Source organism: Salvelinus namaycush, chromosome 21 (assembly GCF_016432855.1).
Source record: "Salvelinus namaycush isolate Seneca chromosome 21, SaNama_1.0, whole genome shotgun sequence".
Taxonomy (NCBI): Eukaryota; Metazoa; Chordata; class Actinopteri; order Salmoniformes; family Salmonidae; genus Salvelinus; species Salvelinus namaycush.
The window spans coordinates 36,809,600-36,832,872 of NC_052327.1; the positions used below are offsets into that span (position 1 = coordinate 36,809,600).

At 44.5% G+C, this 23,273-nt stretch overlaps 1 protein-coding gene across 1 annotated transcript in view; it reads right to left on the reverse strand.

Moving 5' to 3' along the window:
* Positions 1 to 19,736, reverse strand: part of LOC120065883 (hepatocyte growth factor receptor-like) — a 23,194-nt gene extending 3,458 nt beyond the window's left edge. Inside the window, exons 1-10 of the mRNA XM_039016927.1 lie at positions 19,724 to 19,736; positions 11,299 to 11,531; positions 8,682 to 8,831; positions 5,826 to 5,982; positions 4,963 to 5,103; positions 4,164 to 4,418; positions 2,473 to 2,553; positions 1,217 to 1,398; positions 590 to 699; positions 174 to 339 (exon numbers count right to left, since the gene is read on the reverse strand). Of these exons, the coding sequence (XP_038872855.1) occupies positions 174 to 339; positions 590 to 699; positions 1,217 to 1,398; positions 2,473 to 2,553; positions 4,164 to 4,418; positions 4,963 to 5,103; positions 5,826 to 5,982; positions 8,682 to 8,831; positions 11,299 to 11,531; positions 19,724 to 19,736 (1,488 nt within the window). The remainder of the gene's footprint in view (positions 1 to 173; positions 340 to 589; positions 700 to 1,216; positions 1,399 to 2,472; positions 2,554 to 4,163; positions 4,419 to 4,962; positions 5,104 to 5,825; positions 5,983 to 8,681; positions 8,832 to 11,298; positions 11,532 to 19,723) is intronic.
* Between the last annotated feature and the right edge of the window lie 3,537 nt (positions 19,737 to 23,273).

Genomic DNA, 23,273 nt, shown 5'->3' on the forward strand with positions numbered 1-23,273 from the left:
TGCCCTCTAAGCCGGTGTTTGAGGATATGTTGGCACGGTTTGCCAGTCCAAGACAATATATCCTCCAAACACTGGCTTCTCGAGCATTATCACTTAACTATAAGTGAATTAATAAGTGGATAATGGTGTGTGTACATGCATGTCTGCATGTGTGTGTGTGTGTAGGCTCTCACCACATCTGACTTGGGGGTGAACTTGTGTGTCTGCAGGCTCTCCAGGGCCATCCACTTGACCGGTAGTTTGACTCCACTCTTGCTGTGGATGCTGTAGTACTCCTTTTCATACACATCCCTGGCCAGGCCAAAGTCTGCCACCTTCACTGTGTAGCTCTCATCCAGCCTAGCAGAGGAGAGAGGGACGGCTTCAACCACAGCCTTACTGGAGATTTACAGAGCTAGGGGAAACTGGCAGCCATGTTGGTTTCAGACATTCTTACTGGAGTTATTAACCTGTAATGGTTGGAGCAAAACATCTCAAAGTATGCATGACTGTATGGCATGACAATGCATTAGCTCTCACTACAATGGTGACTACACTTCCATACACTGACTGTCTGAGATTGCATTTGACAGTTGGTTCCAGATCTTACATGCAGTTCCTGGCAGCTAGGTCTCTGTGGACAAACTTCTTGCTGGCCAGATACTCCATGCCCCTGGCCACCTGCACACCAAAGCCCATCAGGTCCTTCACTGTTGGGTTCTGGGGAAACAAGGAAGGGTGTGTTTAGGTGATATGCACATCCCAAATGTATCCACTGGTGCTAGGCCAAAAAAGACTGAATAGCCTGCATGCGATACAGATGTAGGATTTTAATTTGACCAGTTTCTCACATCAGGAAAATAATCCTATAGCAACAGTAAATGTGAAGTATTGTGTGGATTATAATTAATTGTAATTTTTGTAGGGGTTGATACATTTTTGGTAGGGGAATTCAAGTCTGAACATTTTAAGTGGAAATTAAACTTTACAAGCCTTTTAAACCTTGAATACACTACAAGTTTGCATGTCTGCTGTGCATGACATTTCCTGCAACAGGGTGATCAAATGAAGACCCCACATCTCTACAGTATATGCTGCTCCCATGCTTTATTCCTGTACTTAAATATACAATGTTTCAGTTGCAATGGCCTAAATCAGTCATTATTACAGACAAAACAATATGGCTTATAAAGGTGATTGTATGACTAGAGTTTGTGTATGTGTGTGTGCATCTTACGTGTGTCTCGTCCCTGATGAAGTTCCTGAGGTCTCCGTGCTTCATGTATGGCAGCACCACCAGAGGAGAGCCCTCAGGGGGCAGACAGATCCCCAGGAGAGACAACACGTTGGGGTGGCTGAAGTCCTTCATGATTATCCCCTCCTTCAGGAACTGAGACACCTCCTCCAGGTCAGTAATCCCTGAAACACAGCAAGATATTAAAGCATTGTTTATTTATTTATTGCCTTTATTTAACCAAGTTGTTGAGAAGAGAACACATTCTGTTTTACAACAACCTGACATTAAAGTTTAATCATGTGCTGTTAGATGGACCACCAACAGAAACGCAAACAAAAACAGGCCATCAAGCCATAAACCTCTATCTCTTTACCGTTGTGCCATCTAAACCTGAGTTATACTGTATACCACTGTTAGGAGCCCATGAGAAGCCAGTCTCCAGGCTGTCTGAGCATAGGGACTGTGACCCTACCCCAAACCTATAGGTTACTGCTACACACTCCCAGTATCCAATCGAATCAGTGCTCCTGGTGTCACTGCTCTTTCCCCCTTCCCTTCTCTTCTAATCTCGTTTGAAACAGAATCTCATTTAGCTAAGATAAAACGTCTGATTGCCCTTTCACTGTAACTACCAGATGACGACACACACAGAAGCAAAGAAGTATGACTCGCCATTTAGTGCTGAGTAAAAGAAAGATCAAAGAATATCTAAGAAAACAAGGCTGTGAAGCTGGATGTTAAGAACTATCTGCCTACTGCAGAAACAACATGGTGACATCACCTACAATATTCTCCAAACCATGTGCCTTTTCCATGACAGTGACAAAGTTCCCTGGGGAACGTCTTTATTTTCTTTAAAGCTCCCTGGGGAACTTTAGGTCACTGTAAACTCAATGAGAAGGCCAAGGCTCAGAGAACAAGGCAGTGGTAACCCTCTATCGCTATGGGTTACCACCAGCCTAGCGGCAGAGCTTCCCGAAGCCTTGTGGAAGACTTATCTAGGACATTCATCTCTCAGGGTAAAGTGACAGGTTACACAATTAGAGAGAGGGGGACCCTAATGTCATCCTCACCACCAGGAGCCAATCCATCTCAATCCTCCTTCCGCAGGACACACTGCCATGGCACGTTCAAGAGATGAGATAAGCCCTCTAACGTTGTTGCGGCGTTGCATTGTGTGGTGACATATCAGAGCAATGAGATTTGAAGGAACACTGACGGGGTGAACTGTGCCTTTGTGGTCATGCAGTACTCACGGTTGAGAGACTTGATGGCACAGTGCTGCTTCTGTCCGTCAGCCTCCAACAAGGTACCGTGGAACACACAGCCAAAGTGCCCTGTATGAAGAAGAATAAAGAGGATGTCAAATAAGCAACAACCTGAGTGCTTGATGTTAGACAATGCACACTTTACACTGAGGAATCCTTGATACCAAAACTATTCGTGTGTTTATGAACTATGCTCACGAGGATTAAGCACCCAATTCTCTAGACCATTAAGTCATTTGGAGGCATGTCAATGGAGCAGTCAGTCACTCAGAAAAGCAAGATTTCCCTTTGTTGAAGCCAGTGGTGTAAAGTAAAATGAATTTAAAGTACAACTTAAGTCGTTTTTTGGGGTATCTGTACTTTACTATTTATATTTTTGACAACTTTTACTTTTATTCCACTACATTCTTAAAGAAAATAATGTACTTTTTACTCCATACATTTTTGCTGACACCCAAAAGTACTCGTTACATTTTGAATGCTTAGCAGCAGAGGAAAATTGTCCAATTCACACACTTATCAACAGCACATCTCTGGTCATCCCTACTGCTTCTGATCTGGTGGACTCACTAAACACAAATGCTTAATTTGTAAATGATATCTGAGTTGGAGTGTGCACCTGGCCATCTGTAAATTAGAAAAGCAAAAAAATTGTGCCGTCTGGAATTTTACATGATTTATACTTTTACTTTTGATACTTAAGTATATTTAAAAACAAATACTTTTCAACTTTTACTCAAGTAGTATTTTACTGGCAATTGTGCATGATAAGTATGACTATTCTGCATGCTAAGTATGACAATTGTGTACTTTTCCCACCACTGGTTGAAGCCTAGGTGACTTCTATAACCCTTTACTGGAGGGCCATTCATACAGCACCCTACAGTAGTAACCATAGCAGTGGGAGGCTATATCTCCCCCTATCTCAGCTCTGAGTTACCGTGGCCCTTATTGAATTATATGTGGTCGAGAGGGTTCAGTGCAGCTTTGCAGGGGTGTTGGGGTATTAAAGCTAGAGGAGCGTAGAGAACTCTCTGAGGCGTTCTCCCATCACAATCCCTGCAGATCCAAAGACGGCTCAGCTTACACCACACGGATCAACAATGGAGCTTGCAATGCTACCCGGGTACAAATCACCCCACCCCATAATTCTTCTTTCGGAATCCCTAGGCTTCCCCGAGGGTTGAGCTAAGGGGGAGGAGGCAGTTTTTGGGAGCATTGTCCCCGAACATTGTGGGGATGTTAATAACAGAGAAAGGCCTTTCTCCTTCAAACTAATATAGTGATATAGTGAAGTAGTGAACACCCCACTTGGTGACCACAATATAATGTCTGGTGATTGTTTATGTCTGGATGTCCAACCTGGTGGTTTGATAATGTTGGTCATTAAGCTCTTACAAGGTGATTCTAAAGTGTATTTAGGTGTATCCCCTATGGAGATGGATTCTGATATGTTTGAGAGACCTACAGGTTCCCTAATGGCTTTATAAGTGTGTCTGAGTCTGTGTTAGGGTAATGTGTGTGTGTGTGTGTGTGTGTGTGCGTGCGTGCGTGCGTGCGTGTGCGCGCGTGCGTGCGTGTTCATGGATGTGGGAGTCTTTGCGTGCACTGTACCTGTGTATGTGTTCATGTATCAGAAGTGTGTACAGTATATACACGTGTATGATCATTCCACTGACCTCTGCCGATGACCTGGTTAAAATGTAACAGCAGATGTTCTCTGGCGATGACCACATGTTGAACCTCCTTCAGGAGGTCCGGGTGCAGCTGGGACGGGTCGATGTGGACCGGGGCCGACAGGAGAGGGGACACCAGCTCCCCCTCTGCCCCCAGACCCATGCCTCCGAGCCCCAATCTGGGGGACAGCAGCTCCCCATGGCTCCCGTAGATAGGGGGAGCCCCCCTGCATGACTCTGGCCTCTCCACGCCCTGGTCTGAAACAATATAGCCAAAAGTCAATTACTACAGGGGTCAGGGTTAGAGGTCAACATAGGTCACATGATCACAGAGTGATGCCAGAGAGAAAGGTCGGAGAAAGAGAGAGTCATGGTTACAGAAAGGAAGAGAGGGAACCTGAGACCTGCCCATTACAGGAAGAGAAAATTGAGAAAGGTAGTTTCTCTTTATGTCATTGGGGGGAGAAGGGAAGCAGGGGAGGGCAAATGAGTTTGCATGAGTGAAAACGTGAGGGTTATTTTGAAAGAGGAGCAGGCAGGGATGGGCAACTCTAGTTCTTGGACGTTAGAGTGCCTTCTGGTTTTCACCTCCATCGATACATTAATGTCATTGGTTTCCCAGGTCTGAATAGGCATCAGGTATGAAGCAAAGAATAAAAAAACAGTCAACACAGAGTTAGATGGCCATCTCTTTAGAGGTTAGAGGTTAAGGTTAAGAAAGGCAGGTGTTGTTAGTACAGGGTTAGTGTTAGTTTTTAGGGTCAGAGTAACCGCTCCAGTGGTGTAGTGTCAGGAAACGTACCCTCCGGCAGGGTGGTTCTATAGTCCAAAGACTCGTGGGACACCATTTCGTTAGTGGGGCTGACGCTCCGGGCGTTAGCCAACATATCCAAGTGCTGAATGTGAGCCCTGCCGTCATACCAAACCTTACCCTCAGCCAGATCTGGAGACCAGAGATAGAGAGGAGGAGAGAGAGGAGGAGAGAGAGAGAGGAGGAGAGAGAGAGAGAGAGGAGGAGAGAGAGAGAGAGGAGAGAGAGAGGAGGAGAGGGAGGAGGGAGAGGAGGGAGAGGAGGAGAGAGAGGAGGAGAGAGAGGAGGAGGGAGAGGAGGAGAGGAGGAGAGAGAGAAGAGGAGGGAGAGGAGGATAGAGAGGAGGAGGGAGAGAGAGAGAGGAGGAGAGAGAGAAAAAGGGAGAGGAGGAGGAGAGAGAGAAGGAGAGAGGAGGGAGAGAGAGAGAGAATGGAGAGGAGGAGGAAGAGGAGGGAGAGAGAGAGGAGGAGAGAGGGGAGGAGGGAGAGGAGGAGGGAGATGAGAGAGAGGAGGAGAGGTGGTAGGAGGGAGAAATAGAGAGAAGGAGAGGATTGGATGTAGGGAAGAGAGTGGGGTGGCAGAGAGGGGGGAGAGAGAAAGAGAGATGGGGTACAGGGGGAGGGAGGGGACAGAGAAAGGGAGAGGAGGAGGGAGGCAGTAGCAGAGGGAGAGAGAGAGAGAGAGAGAGAACACAGTCATTGAAGGAGAAGGATAGAGCGCTCCACCAGTGCTCCCATCAGCTCCACACCTCACAATCCCACAGCCAGTAAGAGGCGGGCAAACATGCACACACACATGCACACGCACACACACACAGTTGAAAATATATCACAAAATAACACAAACTGACATACCGTCAATGTGTTTGTTCCTCCTTTTCCAGAGGAACAGAGTGAGCAACATCAGCAGCAGCAGACTGACACACACACAGCCAGCTAGCAGCCCTCTGTAGTCCTGCTCATGGGCCAACATCACCCTGCCCAAACTCACTGAGGACGACGCCTGACGCCACTACACACATAATACACACACACACACACATACACAGACAGACAGACAGACAGACAGACAGACAGACAGACAGACAGACAGACAGACAGACAGACAGACAGACAGACAGACAGACAGACAGACAGACAGACAGACAGACAGACAGACAGACAGACAGACAGAGACAGACAGACAGAGGAGAGGAGAACAGTGAGTGAGATGTACAACTACATTCTAGATAATACATTTTTTATGGTGTGTGTGTTGGAAAACTCCAATTCCATTCTAGGGGTTAAACTGATGAGCACACACACACACACACACACACACACACACACACACACACACACACACACACACACACACACACACACACACACACACACACACACACACACACACACACACACACACACACACACACACACACACACACACACACTCTCTCTCTCTCTCTCTCTCTCTCTCTCTCTCTCTCTCTCTCTCTCTCTCTCTCTCTCTCTCTCTCTCTCTCTCTCTCTCTCTCTCTCTCTCTCTCTCTCTCTCTCTCTCTCTCTCTCTCTCTCTCTCTCTCTCTCTCTCTTACATGTGGAGTGGCGTGAGCCACAGACGGAGTACAGATTGGATCATAGATATTGCTTTTACCATTATTAGGTTTGGGAGAAATGAGCTGGAGACGGTCAGGGGGGCTTGTCTGGCTCTGTCTGGGGCTGCCTGGCTCTGTCTGGGGCTGCCTGGCTCTGTCTGTATCTGTCTGGCTCTGCCTGGGTCTGTCTGGCTCTGTCTGGCTCTGTCTGGGGCTGCCTGGCTCTGCCTGGCTCTGTCTGGGGGCTGTCTGGGGCTGTCTGGGGCTGTCTGGCTCTGTCTGGGGCTGTCTGGCTCTGTCTGTGGCTGTCTGGGGCTGTCTGGGGCTGTCTGGCTCTGTCTGGCTCTGTCTGGCTCTTTCTGGCTCTGTCTGGGGCTGTCTGGCTGTGTCTGGGGCTGTCTGGCTCTGTCTGGGGCTGTCTGGCTCTGTCTGGGGCTGTCTGGCTCTGTCCGGCTCTGTCTGGCTCTGTCTGGGGCTGTCCGTCCCTGTCTGGCTCTGTCTGGGGCTGTCTGGCTCTGTCTTACTCTGTCTGGGGCTGTCTGGCTCTGTCTGGGGCTGTCTGGCTCTGTCTGGGGCTGTCTGGCTCTGTCTGGCTCTGTCTGGGGCTGCCTGGGTGTGGCCTACTGGTGTGTCAGTGTGGACAGCCAGGGACAGAGGCTAGGGGGTCTAGGGATATTGCCTGACCCCTCTCTAGAGAGAGCTGCAGCTGATTGTGCCTGAAGCTCCATGTTCCTCTGCCTTTACCGGCCTGAATTATATCATTATGAAACGGCTCTGTCTTCTGCTCCATGTTCCTCTGCCTTTACCGGCCTGAATTATATCATTATAAAACAGCTCTGTCTTCTGCTCCATGTTCCTCTGCCTTTACCGACCTGAATTATATCATTATGAAACGGCCCTGTCTTCTGCTCCATGTTCCTCTGCCTTTACCGGCCTGAATTATATCATTATGAAACAGCTCTGTCTTCTGCTCCATGTTCCTCTGCCTTTACCGGCCTGAATTATATCATTATGAAACAGCTCTGTCTTCTGCTCCATGTTCCTCTGCCTTTACCGGCCTGAATTATATCATTATGAAACGGCCCTGTCTTCTGCTCCATGTTCCTCTGCCTTTACCGGCCTGAATTATATCATTATGAAACGGCTCTGTCTTCTGCTCCATGTTTCTCTGCCTTTACCGGCCTGAATTCTATCATTATGAAACAGCTCTGTCTTCTGCTCCATGTTCCTCTGCCTTTACCGGCCTGAATTATATCATTATGAAACAGCTCTGTCTTCTGCTCCATGTTCCTCTACCTTTACCAGCCTGAATTATATCATTATGAAACAGCTCTGTCTTCTGCTCCATGTTCCTCTGCCTTTACCGGCCTGAATTATATCATTATGAAACAGCTCTGTCTTCTGCTCCATGTTGCTTTAACGTTCTGTGGTTGAATCACGTCCATTAAAGACAATGTGGAAAGTCAAAGGTTTATGGTTAACAATGTATTGTTATGACATTTCTAAGCAGTTTTAAGTCAATGACATACTATTTGGGTGAGACTACTGTGTGTGAGATATTGGAAGTCTGAGTTGAACATTCCGGTAACGTTCAGGGTGATGATGGAATACGGTGTTATCTGTACATTTTCCTGGCTAGTGACTGTGGTAATAAAATGTCAGACAACAGAACGATGTAAACTACTGTATGATCTATCAAAGCAGGAACTGCACACTGGTGTTCTGACATCAGTCAATCTGTCAATGGGCACACTTAGGATACACACACACACACACATGCACGCACACACGCACACACACACCACACACAGAGCCCTCTAAGGCTTTTATTGAGCTGTGGAGTGGGTCTGCTAGACTGGGGGGGTCTATAGCTGTCTGTAGTGGTCTCTGTAGACAAGGGGCTGTCTCAAGTGAAGTGGAGAGCTCAGAAAGCCAAGGGAAGGTAGGGTGGTCTCATCCATGTCTAACTAGGAGTGATGAGGGGACTCAGTGGGAAGTTCATGGAGCTAGTTTGGAAGTGTTGATTGAAAGTTTGGTTGGAAGGGAGTCTGTGTTTTTGTGTCAGTGTCTGTGTATGTGTGTTTCTCTCTCTCTCTTTTTTTCTCTCTCTCTCTCTCTCTGTCTGTGTCCTCACCTCCACCTCCAATTCGTTGGTTGCGTCCCATAGCTCCATGGGGACAGTACACTCCAGAGTGTTCCCCACCACAGTTACGCTCTCACAGGTCCTGTTAGACACCTTCAGCACCTCCCCCTTCATCGCCTCCACATCCACACGGCCTGGCACCTGGAGAGGGAGAAAGGGAGAGATGGAGAGAAGCAGAGAGAAGGAGAGAGAAGGAGAGAGGGAGAGAGAAGGAGAGAGGAGAGAGAAGGAGAGAAGGGAGAGAGAAGGAGAGAGAGGGAGAGAGAGGGAGAGAAGGAGAGAGAAGGAGAGAGAAGGAGAGAGGGAGAGAGAAGGAGAGAGAAGGAAAGAGAGAGGGAGATAGAAGGAGAGAGAAGGAGAGAGAAGGAGAGATAGGGAGAGAGAAGGAGAGAGAAGGAGAGACAGGGAGAGATAGGGAGAGAGAAGGAGAGAGAAGGAGAGAGAAGGAGAGAGAAGGGGAGAGAATGAGAGAGAAGGGGAGAGAGGGAGATAAGGAGAGAGAAGGAGAGAGAAGGAGAAAGGGAGAGGTGGAGGGAGAGAGGGAGAGAGGGAGAGAGGGTGAGAGAAGGAGAGAGAAGGAGAGAGAAGGAGAGATAGGGAGAGAGAAAGAGAGAGAAAGAGAGAGGGAGAGAGAAGGAGAGAGAAGGAGAGAGAAGGAGAGAGAAGGAGAGAGAAGGAGAGATAGGGAGAGAGAAAGAGAGAGGGAGAGAGAAGGAGAGCGAAGGAGAGAGAAGGAGAGAGAAGGAGAGAGAAGGAGAGAGAGGGAGAGAGGGAGAGAGAAGGAGAGAGAAGGAGAGAGAAGGAGAGATAGGGAGAGAGAAAGAGAGAGGGAGAGAGAAGGAGAGAGGGAGAGAGAAGGAGAGAGAAGGAGGGAGAGATAGGGAGAGGGATCATATGCACATGCAGTTCTACATCATCCTCAGTGAGTCCTTCAGTATCCACTCAGAGACATGCATGCTGGGAGTGGAAGTGACTGAGGCATTGGTTGTGGTGTCATTACTGTTCTCGTGAGCCCACCGCCCTGGACAGAGACAAAAGCAGAGACAAAAAAAGCCTCTGTGCATCTACATACACACTAACTAACCCTTTGTCCATGAGGGCTCTTCTTGACAGGAAGAGAGGATTTATAGAGAATTCATCTCACTTTCACACAGACTGCCTTGGCTACTCCCCCCCCCCCCCCCCCCCCCCCCCCACACACACACAGCTCGGTTGCCTCTCACTCTGCCTGGCTGTGCTGTATGAGCGTAGCAGAAGGCCATAAAGAGAAGGATCATTCCTCGCGTGACATCCTGGGATTTTCAGATTTGACACAGGGCCACACCTGTTCCTAAACCACACTACAGTACACGTCAACTAATGCAGTGCATGTGAACACACATACACACGCACGCACGCATACACACATACCAGGGCCACTAAGACAAGAACAAACTCTAACGTCTACAGTATTTGAACACATACAAAGCATACTGAATAATAAGTACAATACAAATCTGTCATCTGATGTCTGTACCCTGAGGTTGTAACATATTTAATGCATGGGTATGGAACATTGAAAGTACCATGTCCCATAGAGAATAACTATTAAAAATTCTGCCACTCCTATCCAAACGAACAGTCTGTGTGGTGCTATACTGGGTTGAGATGCTTGTTAACCTCTCATAAAGCGATCTGCAGTGATACACCAGCCAAGACTAATAACGTTATCAGGAGCCTGACCAGCGGCCTTTTTGGGGCAAAGATATCAGATGGCCCCAAATGTAGCCTGTAACAGTGTAACCCAGGGCGATGTGTGTCCCCTGGGTAATGGGGGCTCATGGGGGCTTGTCTGGGATGGGGAAGGTGATTGGTGGGGGGTGGGAGACAACTGAGAGAGGGGAGGAGGGAGGAGGATTAGACTATTGGGCCAAGGATCCTGTGCGACCCGCTCCGCACAGCTGCCACTGACCATAGGGCCTCCTTTTTTTTCATTGTTTGAAAAAAAATTTTTCTACCCAGAGAAATGGGGTTGCATGTTCAAAACCCGCCATTAATATGTCAAGGGCTTTGACCTCGGGAACTTGGAACAATGTGGTGAGTTGGAGAGAATACTTGGAGAAGAGGAGAGGGGCCAGAGGAGTGAGGGAGGGAATTGTGGGCGATGAGAAACGGACTCCTTTTCCTGTTTTGTTTCAGTATTGTTTCCTTCAAACTTCAGACGGCGAGGATGAGCCAGCTCACGGTCTCGAGGTGAGCCGGAGAGCAAGGTGTTGTTAACTCCAATCAGGGTTCAATCCCATTTGAATTTAGCCAATTCAGGAGATCAACAGACACTCTGTTCCAGAATAGAAACTCTTAAGTGCCATTTGTTTAAAATTAGGATTTTTCCAATGCATGAATCAAAATTCGGTTCAGTTTCTGAATGGATGCATTGGTAACTGAACTGACCCCAACCCTAGTCATCACTACAATGAAGAGGTGGTGGTGGGGAGAGGGGCGAGGGGGAATGTCTCACCTTAATATTATCAGTAAATTCCAGTTATATTCAGCCAATTCAGGAGGTCAGTTGAGACCCAGTTAGAGAACAGAAAAGTTACATTTATTTCAATGATCTGACATGTCTCACCTTAATCTCCAGAATGCTCTTGTTGCCCTTTGATGTGACGGTGGGTCTCTGAAAGTCCTCGAAGCGAGGGTCCTCTACATAGAGCAGGTCAAACTGGGGCGTGGAGAAACCATCCAGGACGAACGCCACCTTGGTGACCACAGGAGTCTGCAGACCCAGGTTCTTCAGGGACGGGGTGGTACACAGGATGGCCAGCCTGTCCTCACCCTTGATGCAGTTCTGGAGGGAGAACACTCACACAGCATAAGTAACATGCACGCGTATACACACACACACACACACACACACACACACACACACACACACACACACACACACACACACACACACACACACACACACACACACACACACACACACACACACACACACACACACAGAATACATTGTCCTTTACTGCATTAACGATTGCAGTTACAGCGTGCACACACATGTACACACACACACACACACACACACACACACACACACACACACACACACACACACACACACACACACACACATACACACACACACACACACACACACACACATGTACACACACACACACACACACACACACACACACACACACACACACACACACACACACACACACACACACACACACATACACACACACGTACACACACACACACACACACACACACACACACACACACACACACACACACACACGCGCACACACACACACACACACACATGTACACACACACACACATATATACACACACACACCACAAGTTAAGAGAAACACTCTTTAAAGCCTATAGCATTTACCCTGCTGTCACATAACAAGTACACATACTAATCCTTCACATGGCAGATGCTTTCATCCCAGGGCATATTACACGCTTTCTAGTTGTACAAACTATCCATTACAGCTCCATATCTACAGCTGCAGTGGGGTTTAAGTGCCTTGCTCCGGGGCACAACAGCAGTGTGTTTATACCACCCTGGATTAAAACCAAAAAGCCTCCCATCACTAAGACCTATTACAGTTTTTTACAATCCCTTTGGCACTAATTTCAGAACCTTGTGGTCATTTTTCAAAACTCTAGACACAAAACTCAAAACGGTCATCACTTGTAACACAGGCTGTCCAATGTTCAAAACATTGCATTGTGCATTCATATCTTTAAAGAAACCTTGCACTTGCAGACTCATTGGTTCAAATAACTAATTTATCATGAAATACCATCGGAACATTAATTTAGATCACCCACACACAAGATACTGATAGTTTCACTGTGTAATTGTTCATACAATCATTAAATATTGTAGTACAAAATATGTGATACATGTTTCATTATGGTACTACACGTAAATAGATCACTGTAAAAGGACTAGTAGAGAGAATACTACAGACACAGTGGAATCATTGAACAAAATCTGAAATTTATTGATGAAATACAATAAAATCACTCATAGGTTTCTTTGAATCAAAGCAAAAATAATTAGCTACAAAAAAGAAAAAACTACAGTAAAACGTCAACTGCAGTGTTCCTCGCCTGGCTTACTGTAAAAAGCAAAACAAATGATTGATTACTGTACTTCTATATTCCCATCAACCCTGTCTTGTGGATTTGGCCACAGGTTCTCATCCACATCACAATGGATGTTTTCATTAGCCAAACATCTTGGGAAGAATCTTCGGGCATGGCGAACCCAGGCCTGACACTGGTCTGCCGTGATGTCATTGCATGCGTCATCCATGGCCTGGAGAAGGGTGGCTTGTTCGTGAGGGCGCCTATCATATACCTTCCACCTCCATGTGGAGAAAAATTCCTCAATCGGGTTTTAAGAAAGGAGAGTATGGGGGTAAGTACAGGGTGGTAAATTTGAGCATGGTGAAACCTGACATTATCCCACACAATGACATAGGTCATGCCATCAGCTCTACAGACCTGATTTAGCCCATCAAGGAAGGTTACATTCGAACAGCGAATCATGTGGCTGCCTGCAACTCAATATATAGAGTATATAGAGTAGAGAGCTTTAGTTGTTGTTCGACCTAACATTAGAACGGGCAAGATGCGTAATCTAAGCAAATTTGACCGTGGCATGATTGTTGATGCCACACATGGTGATTCCAGCATCTCAGAAACAGCTGCCATCCTGGGATTTTTATGCACTACAGTCTCTAGAGTTTACAGAGAATGGTGCGATAAACAAAACACATTCAGTGAGCGGCAGTTCTGTGGGCAAAAACACCTTGTTAATGAGAGAGGTCAGAGGAGAATGTCCAGACTTATTCAAGCTAACAGAAAGGACACAAATGCTCAAATAACAGCTGTTTAAAACAGTGGTGTGCAGAAGGGCATCTCTTAACGTACAACACCATGAATAATTCAAGCTGTTGTGGAGGCAAATGGGGGTCCTACCCAGTACTAGATAGGTGTACCTAATAAAGTGGCCGGTGAGTGTACAGTAATGTCAAATCTGAAAACATGGTCTGGAAAAGTGGTACATGGGACCATAGAAACAGTGTCTGATAAAGAATGATGATAAAATATTACATCCATAGATAATGTTTTCCAATTGGTTCATGTTCCACGGTAATTGGTGTCAATGGATCTCGTTATTCTGAAACTTTCATGATCTTAACATGGAATATGTTTAGTCAGTTTCCATAAAACTATGCATTAAGAGTATAGTTATAACTGTTACTTATCATTTTGAGCAGTTGTATCAATTGATAGTTAGATCATTGTAATGAAATGAATAGGCAGTCATCTCAGATGTAATGTGTGAATTTCATTTTGAAATGGTAACACTTTGATGTTAAGTTGTGTCATTTTGAACAGGTGATTTTAGTTCAATGAACAAATGATCTTAGCTTTATGTGTATTGTATTCAAGCAATTGGAAAAAGTGTTAGAGTTTTGAAAAATTAGCATTTTGATCATTGGTTGTGAGTTTTGTGTCTAGAGTTTTGAAAAATGACATCAAGGTTCCTGAAATTAGTGCCAAAGTGATTGTAAAAAACTGTAATCGCCCAACTGAGAGCCACATAAGAGAAAGAGTCTCTCTTCACCTTTTATTAAAAAGAAATGATATCCGCACCTGCTCAGAGACAATGGATGTGTGTATGGAATATTTTATTATGCATAAGAGAAAGCCACCTTATATTCCTCTACATAAAGGTTGTGATGGTGCACTATTCAAATGATTCCACCCTCTGGCCTCCGATTCTAAACAGACGCATTGACACCAAGTGTGTTTGAAAGTTGCTCTGTTTCTCTGTTTACACGGCTACAATCAATAAGGGGACGAGGATTTGTGAAGAGCGATGAAAGCTGTGTTGACATGTCATTCTGTCAGATAGTTGTTTCCATTTGAAATGCTCAAAGACCTTGAATCTGGTTCAGTTCCAATTTCTACACTCATGCTGCAGGTATGTTGTTCTGTTTCCACATCTCTACAATATCATTATTTATAAATATGGATAGTTCATCAGGCCATCTAAAAGCACAAGGTGGAACATTCCTTTCAATACTGCACATCAGAGTTCCAGGAGCTCATAATAAAGCACACAAGTTATGGCAGACAGTCAAACACTGTATATACAGTGCATTCAGAAAGTATTCAGACCCCTTGACTTTTTCCATATTTTGTGACGTTATAACCTTAATCTAAAATGGATTAAATTGTTTTTCCCCCCCTAAATCTTTTGCAAATTTATTAAAAACAAAAAACGGAAATATCACATTTACATAAGTATTCAGACCCTTTACTCAGTACTTTGTTGAAGCACCTTTTGGCAGCGATTACAGCCTTGAGTCTTCTTGGGTATGACGCTACAAGCTTGGCACACCTGTATTTGGGGAGTTTCTCCCATTCTTCTCCGCAGATTCTCTCAAGCTCTGTCAGGTTGGATGGGGAGCATCGCTGCAAAACATTTTTTAAGTCTCTCCAGAGAAGTCCTGAATCTGTCTGGGCCACTCAAGGACATTCAGAGACTCCTGAAGCCACTCTTGCATTTTCTTGGCTGTGTGCTTAGGGTCGTTGTCCTTCTGGCAGGCTCTCCCATCTCCACAGAGGAACTCTGGAGCTCTGTCAGAGTGAACATTGGGCTAGCTCTAGGAAGAGTCATGGTGGTTCCAAACTTCTTCCATTTAAGAATGATGGAGGCCACTGTGTTGTTGGGGCCATTTTTTTGGTACCCTTCCCTAGATCTGTGCCTCAACACAATCCTGTCTCGGAGCTCTACGAAAAATTCCTTTGACCTCATGGCTTGGTTTTTGCTCTGACACGCACTGTCAACTGTGGGACCTTATATATACAGGTGTGTGCATTTCCAAATCATGTCCAATCAATTTAATTACCACAGGTGGACTCCAATCAAGTTGTAGAAACATCTCAAGGATGATCAATGGAAAAAGGAAGCACCTGAGCTCAATTTTGAGTCTCATAGCAAAGGGTCTGAATACTTATGTAAATAAGGTATTTCTGTTTTTATTTTTAATACATTTGCTACAATTTCAATAAATCTCTTTTTGCTTTGTCATTATGGGGTATTGTGTGTAGATTGATGAGGGAAAAAACAAATTGAATTGATTTTAGAATAAGGCTGTAACGTAACAAAATGTGGAAAAAGTCAAGGGGTCTGAATACTTTCCGAATGCACTGTAATTCAACCTAGCACATCCAACCCAGCTGTGAATACTCTGTGTAGTGTAGAGACATTTTCACTCCATTTCTAACTGTGAGGGTGAATCTTGGCCAGCCTACTCATGAGAGTTCAACCAGTGTGTGATTTTGAAAAGGCCGGATCAGGTCCAACATTCCTGTACCTTTCCCCCTGTAATTTCTCCATTTGTGTGTTAATTTTACTGCACTGGGATAAATCAGCATCACACAGAGTGTTTCTTGGTAGTCTTAAACAAGTCTACTTTGAAACAAAAGTATACACCTCACACACATGGTTATAGGCTTACAAAAAGAAGACATGTCAGATACAGAGTTGAAATGTATTCAATTTTGAGTTTGCATCTCAATATTAGACTTTATATACATCACAGAAGACTGAAGTGTAACAAGCCCATTTGACATAGAAACGACAGATTTTCTGTGTTTAAAAAAAGTTTATTAATTATGAAATTATGAAAAATATGAATAAAGGGAAAGGGAAAAGAGGATACCTAGTCAGTTGTGTAGGGAAAGGGGGATACCTAGTCAGTTGTGTAGGGAAAGGAGATACCTAGTCAGTTGTATAGGGAAAGGGGGATACCTAGTCAGTTGTATAGGGAAAGGGGGATACCTAGTCAGTTGTGTAGGGAAAGGGGGACACCTAGTCAGTTGTATAGGGAAAGGGGGATACCTAGTCAGTTGTGTAGGGAAAGGAGATACCTAGTCAGTTGTATAGGGAAAGGGGGATACCTAGTCAGTTGTATAGGGAAAGGGGATACCTAGTCAGTTGTGTAGGGAAAGGGGGACACCTAGTCAGTTGTATAGGGAAAGGGGGATACCTAGTCAGTTGTATAGGGAAAGGGGGATACCTAGTCAGTTGTATAGGGAAAGGGGGATACCTAGTCAGTTGTATAGGGAAAGGGGGATACCTAGTCAGTTGTATAGGGAAAGGGGGGGGGGGGGGGTACCTAGTCAGTTGTGCAGGGAAAGGGGGATACCTAGTCAGTTGTATAGGGAAAGGGGGATACCTAGTCAGTTGTGTAGGGAAAGGGGGACACCTAGTCAGTTGTATAGGGAAAGGGGGATACCTAGTCAGTTGTGTAGGGAAAGGGGGGGTACCTAGTCAGTTGTATAGGGAAAGGGGATACCTAGTCAGTTGTGTAGGGAAAGGGGGATACCTAGTCAGTTGTATAGGGAAAGGGGGGGGGGTACCTAGTCAGTTGTATAGGGAAAGGGGGATACCTAGTCAGTTGTATAGGGAAAGGGGGATACCTAGTCAGTTGTATAGGGAAAGGGGGATACCTAGTCAGTTGTATAGGGAAAGGGGGGGTACCTAGTCAGTTGTATAGGGAAAGGGGGGGTACCTAGTCAGTTGTACAACTGAATGCATTCAACTGAAATGTGTCTTCTGCATTTAACCCAACCCCTCTGAATAATAACATTCCGCCCATAAGGCCACCAGGTCATTTGACTGCAGGAAAGGGCTTCCTATAATGGATGGCACAGCACACAAACACAGTGAATCACTTTCCCGGTCATGTAATCTCCCTCTTTTTTTCTAGTTTGACACGTTTCTCCTGCCTGTCACATGTGGCTGGCCATGGCTTTTCTTTCCTCTAACACAACTCGTGTGGAGAGTCACTGGCTCAGATTTCTGCTACGCTTGTCATTTCTGGCTGCTCGCGTCTAACTGGAGATAGAGGAAGTGGTGCTGAATGTGGTTAGTAGCCCGGAGGAGGTGAGGATGGGTACTAGATTCTGGAGTCGCGGGCCCCCATGCTTCCAATATACAGCAATCTGCCTATATACAGCAATCTGGTGTTCCTTGTAGAACTGTGTGTGTTTTTAATAAAGGACTCCTGAAAGTGCACCGGCAGCTGATTCACCGTAGCCTCCAGTCCACACAGCTGTGGGCTGGACAAAACCAGTTCAACTCTGCCCAGAGTAGACAGCCAAGTGTAAATGTTTGCAGTGTGGTTAGGGGCCATTGATATTGTATATTTACCTAGATGGCCCACTAAAGCAAACATGTCCTAGAATAATGGAATAAATCTTTACTATGGAAAGCTTGACACATGTCTTAATATTCCAAAAACCTGTATTCGAAAGTAACTGGGACGAATGGATATAATTCACAAACCAGGAAGACCTGATTAACTAATAATATCTTGTTAACAATACAATATGAAACAAAGATAAATTACGTATGATATTGCCAACTACTTTAATGATTTTTTCATTGGCAAGATTAGCAAATTTAGGCATGACATGCCAGCAACAAACACTGACACTACACATCCAAGTATATCTGACCAAATTATTGAAAGACAAGCATTGTAATTTTGAATTCTGTAAAGTGAGTGTGGAAGATGTGAATTTTTTGTTGTTGTTGTTGTCTATCAACAATGAGAAACCACTGGGGTCTGACAACTTGGATGGAAAATTACTGAGGATAATAAATGACGATATTGCCACTCCTATTTGCCATATCTTCAATTTTAGCCTACTAGAAAGTGTGTGACCTCAGGCCTGAAGGGAAGCAAAAGTCCTTCCGCTACCTAATAGTAATAAATAGGAAAGCCCCCTTTACTGGCTCAAATAGCCAACCAACCAGCCTGTTACCAACCATTAGTAAACTTTATGAAAAAATGGTGTTTGACCAGATACAATGCTATTTTACAGTAAACAAATTGACAACAGACTTTCAGCACGCTTATAGGGAAGGACAATCAACAAGCACAGCACTTACACAAATGACTGATGATTGGCTGAGAGAAATTGATGATTAAAAAGATTGGGGGGGGCTGTTTTGTTAGACTTCAGTGCGGCTTTTGACATTATCGATCATAGTCCGCTGCTGGAAAAATGTATGTGTTATGGCTTTACACCCCCTGCCATATTGTGAATAAAGAGTTACCTGTCTAACAGAAAATAGAGGGTGTTCTTCAATGGAAGCCTCTACAACATAATCCAGGTAGAATCAGGAATTCCCCAGGGCAGCTGTCTAGGCCCCTTAGTTTTTCAATCTTTACTAACGACATAAGTAAAGCCAGTGTGTCTATGTACGCGGATGACTCAACACTATACACGTCAGCTATTACAGCAACTGAAATCACTGCAAAACTTAACAAAGAGCTGCAGTTAGTTTCAGAATGGGTGGCAAGGAATAAATTAGTCCTAAATATTTATAAAACCAAAAGCATTGTATTTGGGACAAATCATTCACTAAACCCTAAACCTCAACTAAATCTTGTAATTAATAATGTGGAAATTGAGCAAGTAGAGTTGACTAAACTGCTTGGAGTAACCCTGGATTGTAAACTATCATGGTCAAAACATATTGATACAATATTAGCTAAGATGGGGAGAAGTCTGTCCATAATAAAGCGCTGCTCTGCCTCCTAAACAGCACTATCAATAAGATTGGTCCTACAGGCCTTAGTTTTGTTGCACCTTGACTACTGTTCAGTTGTGTTGTCAGGTGCCATAAAGAGGGACTTAGAAAAATTGCAAATGTCTCAGAGCAGGGCAACACGGCTGGCCCTTGGGTGTACACAGAAAACTAACACTAATAGTATGCATGTCAATTTAGCCTGGCTCAAAGTGGAGGAGAGATTGACTTCGTCACTACTTATATTTGTGAGAGGTATTGATATGTTGAATGCACCGAGCTGTCTGTTTGAACTACTGGCACACAGCTCGGACACCCATGCATACCCTCACAAGACATGCCACCAGAGGTCTCTTCACAGTCCCCAAGTCCAGAACAGACTATGGGATGCGGACGGTACCACATAGAGCCATGACTACGTGGAACTCTATTCCACATCAAGTAACTGATGCAAGCAGTAAAATGTTATTAAAAAAACAGATACAAATACACCTTATGGAACAGCAGGGACTGTGAAGCAAAAATTGGCACAGACACATGCATACATGGATTCTGTGTTGTATATACAGTTGAAGTCGGAAGTTTACATACACTTATGTTGGAGTCATTACAACTTGTTTTTCAACCACTCCACAAATTTCTTGTAAACAAACTATAGTTTTGGCAAGTCGGTTAGGACATCTACTTTGTGCATGACACAAGTCATTTTTCCCAAAATTGTTTATAGACAGATTATTTCACTTATAATTCACTGTGTCACAATTCCAGTGGGTCAGAAGTTTACATACACTAAGTTGACTGTGCCTTTAAACAGCTTGGAAAATTACAGAAAATGATGCATGGCTTTAGAAGCTTCTGATAGGCTAATTGACATAATTGTGTACCTGAGGTGTACCTGTGGATGTATTTCAAGGCCTACCTTCAAACTCAGTGCCTCTTTGCTTGACATCATGGGATAATCAAAATAAATCAGCCAAGACCTCAGAAAAAAAATTGTAGACCTCCACAAGTCTGGTTCATCCTTGGGAGCAATTTCCAAATGCCTGAAGGTTCCACGTTCATCTGTAAAAACAATAGTACGCAAGTATAAACACCTCCTAGAGATAAACGTTTTTTGGTGCGAAAAGTGAAAATCAATTCCAGAACAACAGCAAAGGACCTTGTGAAGATGCTGGAGGAAACAGGTACAAAAGTGTCTATATTCACAATAAAACGAGTCCTTTATCGACATAACCTGAAAGGCCGCTCAACAAGGAAGAAGCCACTGCTCCAAAACCGCCATAAAAAAAGCCAAACTAAGGTTTGCAACTGCACATGGTGACAAAGATCGTACTTTCTGGAGAAATGTCCTCTGGTCTGATGAAACACAAAAAGAACTGTTTGGCCATAATGACCATTGTTATGTTTGGAGGAAAAAGGGGGAGGCTTGCAAGCTGAAGAACACCATCCCAACTGTGAAGCACGGGGGTGGTAGCATCATGTTGTGGGGGTGCTTTTCTGCAGGAGGGACTGGTGCACTTAACAAAATAGATGGCATCATGAGGGAGGTAAATTCTGTGGATATATTGAAGCAACATCTCAAGACATCAGTCAGGAAGTTAAAGCTTGGTCGCAAATGGGTCTTCCAAATGGACAATGACCCCAAGCATACTTCCAAAGTTGTGGCAAAATGGCTTAAGGACAACAAAGTCAAGATATTGGAGTGGCCATCACAAAGCCCTGACCTCAATCTTGTAGAAGATTTGTGGGCAGAACTGAAAAAGCGTGTGCGAGCAAGGAGGCCTATAAAACCTGACTCAGTTACACCAGCTCTGTCAGGAGGAATGGGCCAAAATTCACCCAACATATTGTGGGAAGCTTGTGGAAGGCTACCTGAAAAGTTTGACCGAAGTTAAACAATTTAAAGGCAATGCTACCAAATACTAATTGAGTGTATGTAAACTTCTGACCCACTGGGATTGTGATGAAAGAAATAAAAGCTGAAATAAATCTTTCTCTCTACTATTATTCTGACATTTCACATTCTTAAAATAAAGTGGTGATCCTAACTAACCTAAGGCAGGGAATTTTTACTAGGATTAAATGTCAGGAATTGTGAAAAACTGAGTTTAAATGTATTTGGCTAAGGTGTATGTAAATTTCCGACTTCAACTGTATGTTGTAGTGGAGTGGGGGCCTGAGGGCACACACTTAATGTGTTGTGAAATCTGTTGTATTGTAATGTTTTTAAAATTATATAACTGCCTTAATTTTGCTGGACCCCAGAAAGAGTAGCTGTACCTACTGGATGGCATCTTCTGTTGCTTTTATTTAATTGTTTCTGTTGTTAATCTTTATTGTTTTTGCTGTATTGTTTTGAAAAAGACTAACAAAATCTAAATATATTAAAAAGAAAGCCAACATGTCCTTGAGTAGAGATATCCTACAGACAGACATCAAGCCCAAAGTACCACATGGCCCCAGAAATGACTCCAAATACATGTTTCTATTAGTCGTTCTGCACCACAGTACCTATTTTATTAGGTGGCAGGTTTTTACATTTCACTGCAGGAGTGCAATATCTATCACTGAATCAATCAATCAATCAACCAATCAATCAATCAATCAATCAATCAATCAATCAATCAATCAATCAATCAATCAATCAATCAATCAATCAATCAAATGTATTCATAAATCCTATTTTACATCAGCAGTTGTCACAATGTGCATTTACAGTAACCCAGCCTGTCTTTGGCTGTACTCCCCACTAGAGGCCAATGTTTCCGGAACCTGGAAGTGTTTTAATAAACCTCTCGCTGACTCGTCAATACGTTGGCTCTAACAAAATGATTGAACTTAAATTGAGCATTGTTTCGTCTAACCACAGTTGCCACGGATGGAGAAGCAGGGCTGGTTTTAAGTGTTGCAGAACCTTCCTGTTAGCAGTTCAGCTCCCCTGGACGGATTTCCAAACCCGGGTCGCTATTGAGCAATATCCCAGATGGAGTGTAAAAACAAACACACACACATCACACACTGGCCCTGCAGGCCTCGTTTACTCACATGTACATACACACACAGACGCACAGACACACACAAGCCTCGCAGGCCCCATTCACTCAATACATAGCCTGCACTAGAGGATTGAACGAAAGCAAGCAATCACATGAGTCTGGTGAGTGTTTGTGCTTTTCGACAGGAAGCAACTAAACAGTCCTACAGGGAGCAACTAAACAGGTCTGCTAGAGGGAGCAACTAATCAGGCTACTAGAGGGAGCAACTAAACAGTCCTAGAGGGAGCAACTAAACAGTCCTAGAGGGAGTAACTAAACAGGCTACTAGAGGGAGCAACTAAATAGGCCTACAGGGAGCAACTAAACGGGTCTGCTAGAGGGAGCAACTAAACAGGCCTACAGGGAGCAACTAAACAGGTCTGCTAGAGGGAGCACCTAAACAGGCTACTAGAGGGAGCAACTAAATAGGCCTAGAGGGAGCAACTAAATAGGCCTAGAGGGAGCAACTAAACAGGCTACTAGAGGGAGCAACTAAATAGGCCTAGAGGGAGCAACTAAACAGTCCTAGAGGGAGCAACTAAACAGCCCTACTAGAGGGAGCAACTAAACAGGCTACTAGAGGGAGTAACTGAACAGGCTACTAGAGGGAGTAACTAAACAGGCAAACTATAGGGAGCAACTAAACAGGCCTACTACAGGGAGCAACTAAACAGGCCTACTAGAGGAAGCAACTAAACAGGTCTACAAGAGGGAGCAACTAAACAGGCTACTAGAGGGAGCAACTAAACAGGTCTACAAGAGGGAGCAACTAAACAGGTCTACAAGAGGGAGCAACTAAACAGGCTACTAGAGGGAGCAACTAAACAGGCTACTAGAGGGAGCAACTAAACAGGTCTACTAGAGGGAGCAACTAAACAGGCTACTAGAGGGAGTAACTGAACAGGCTACTAGAGG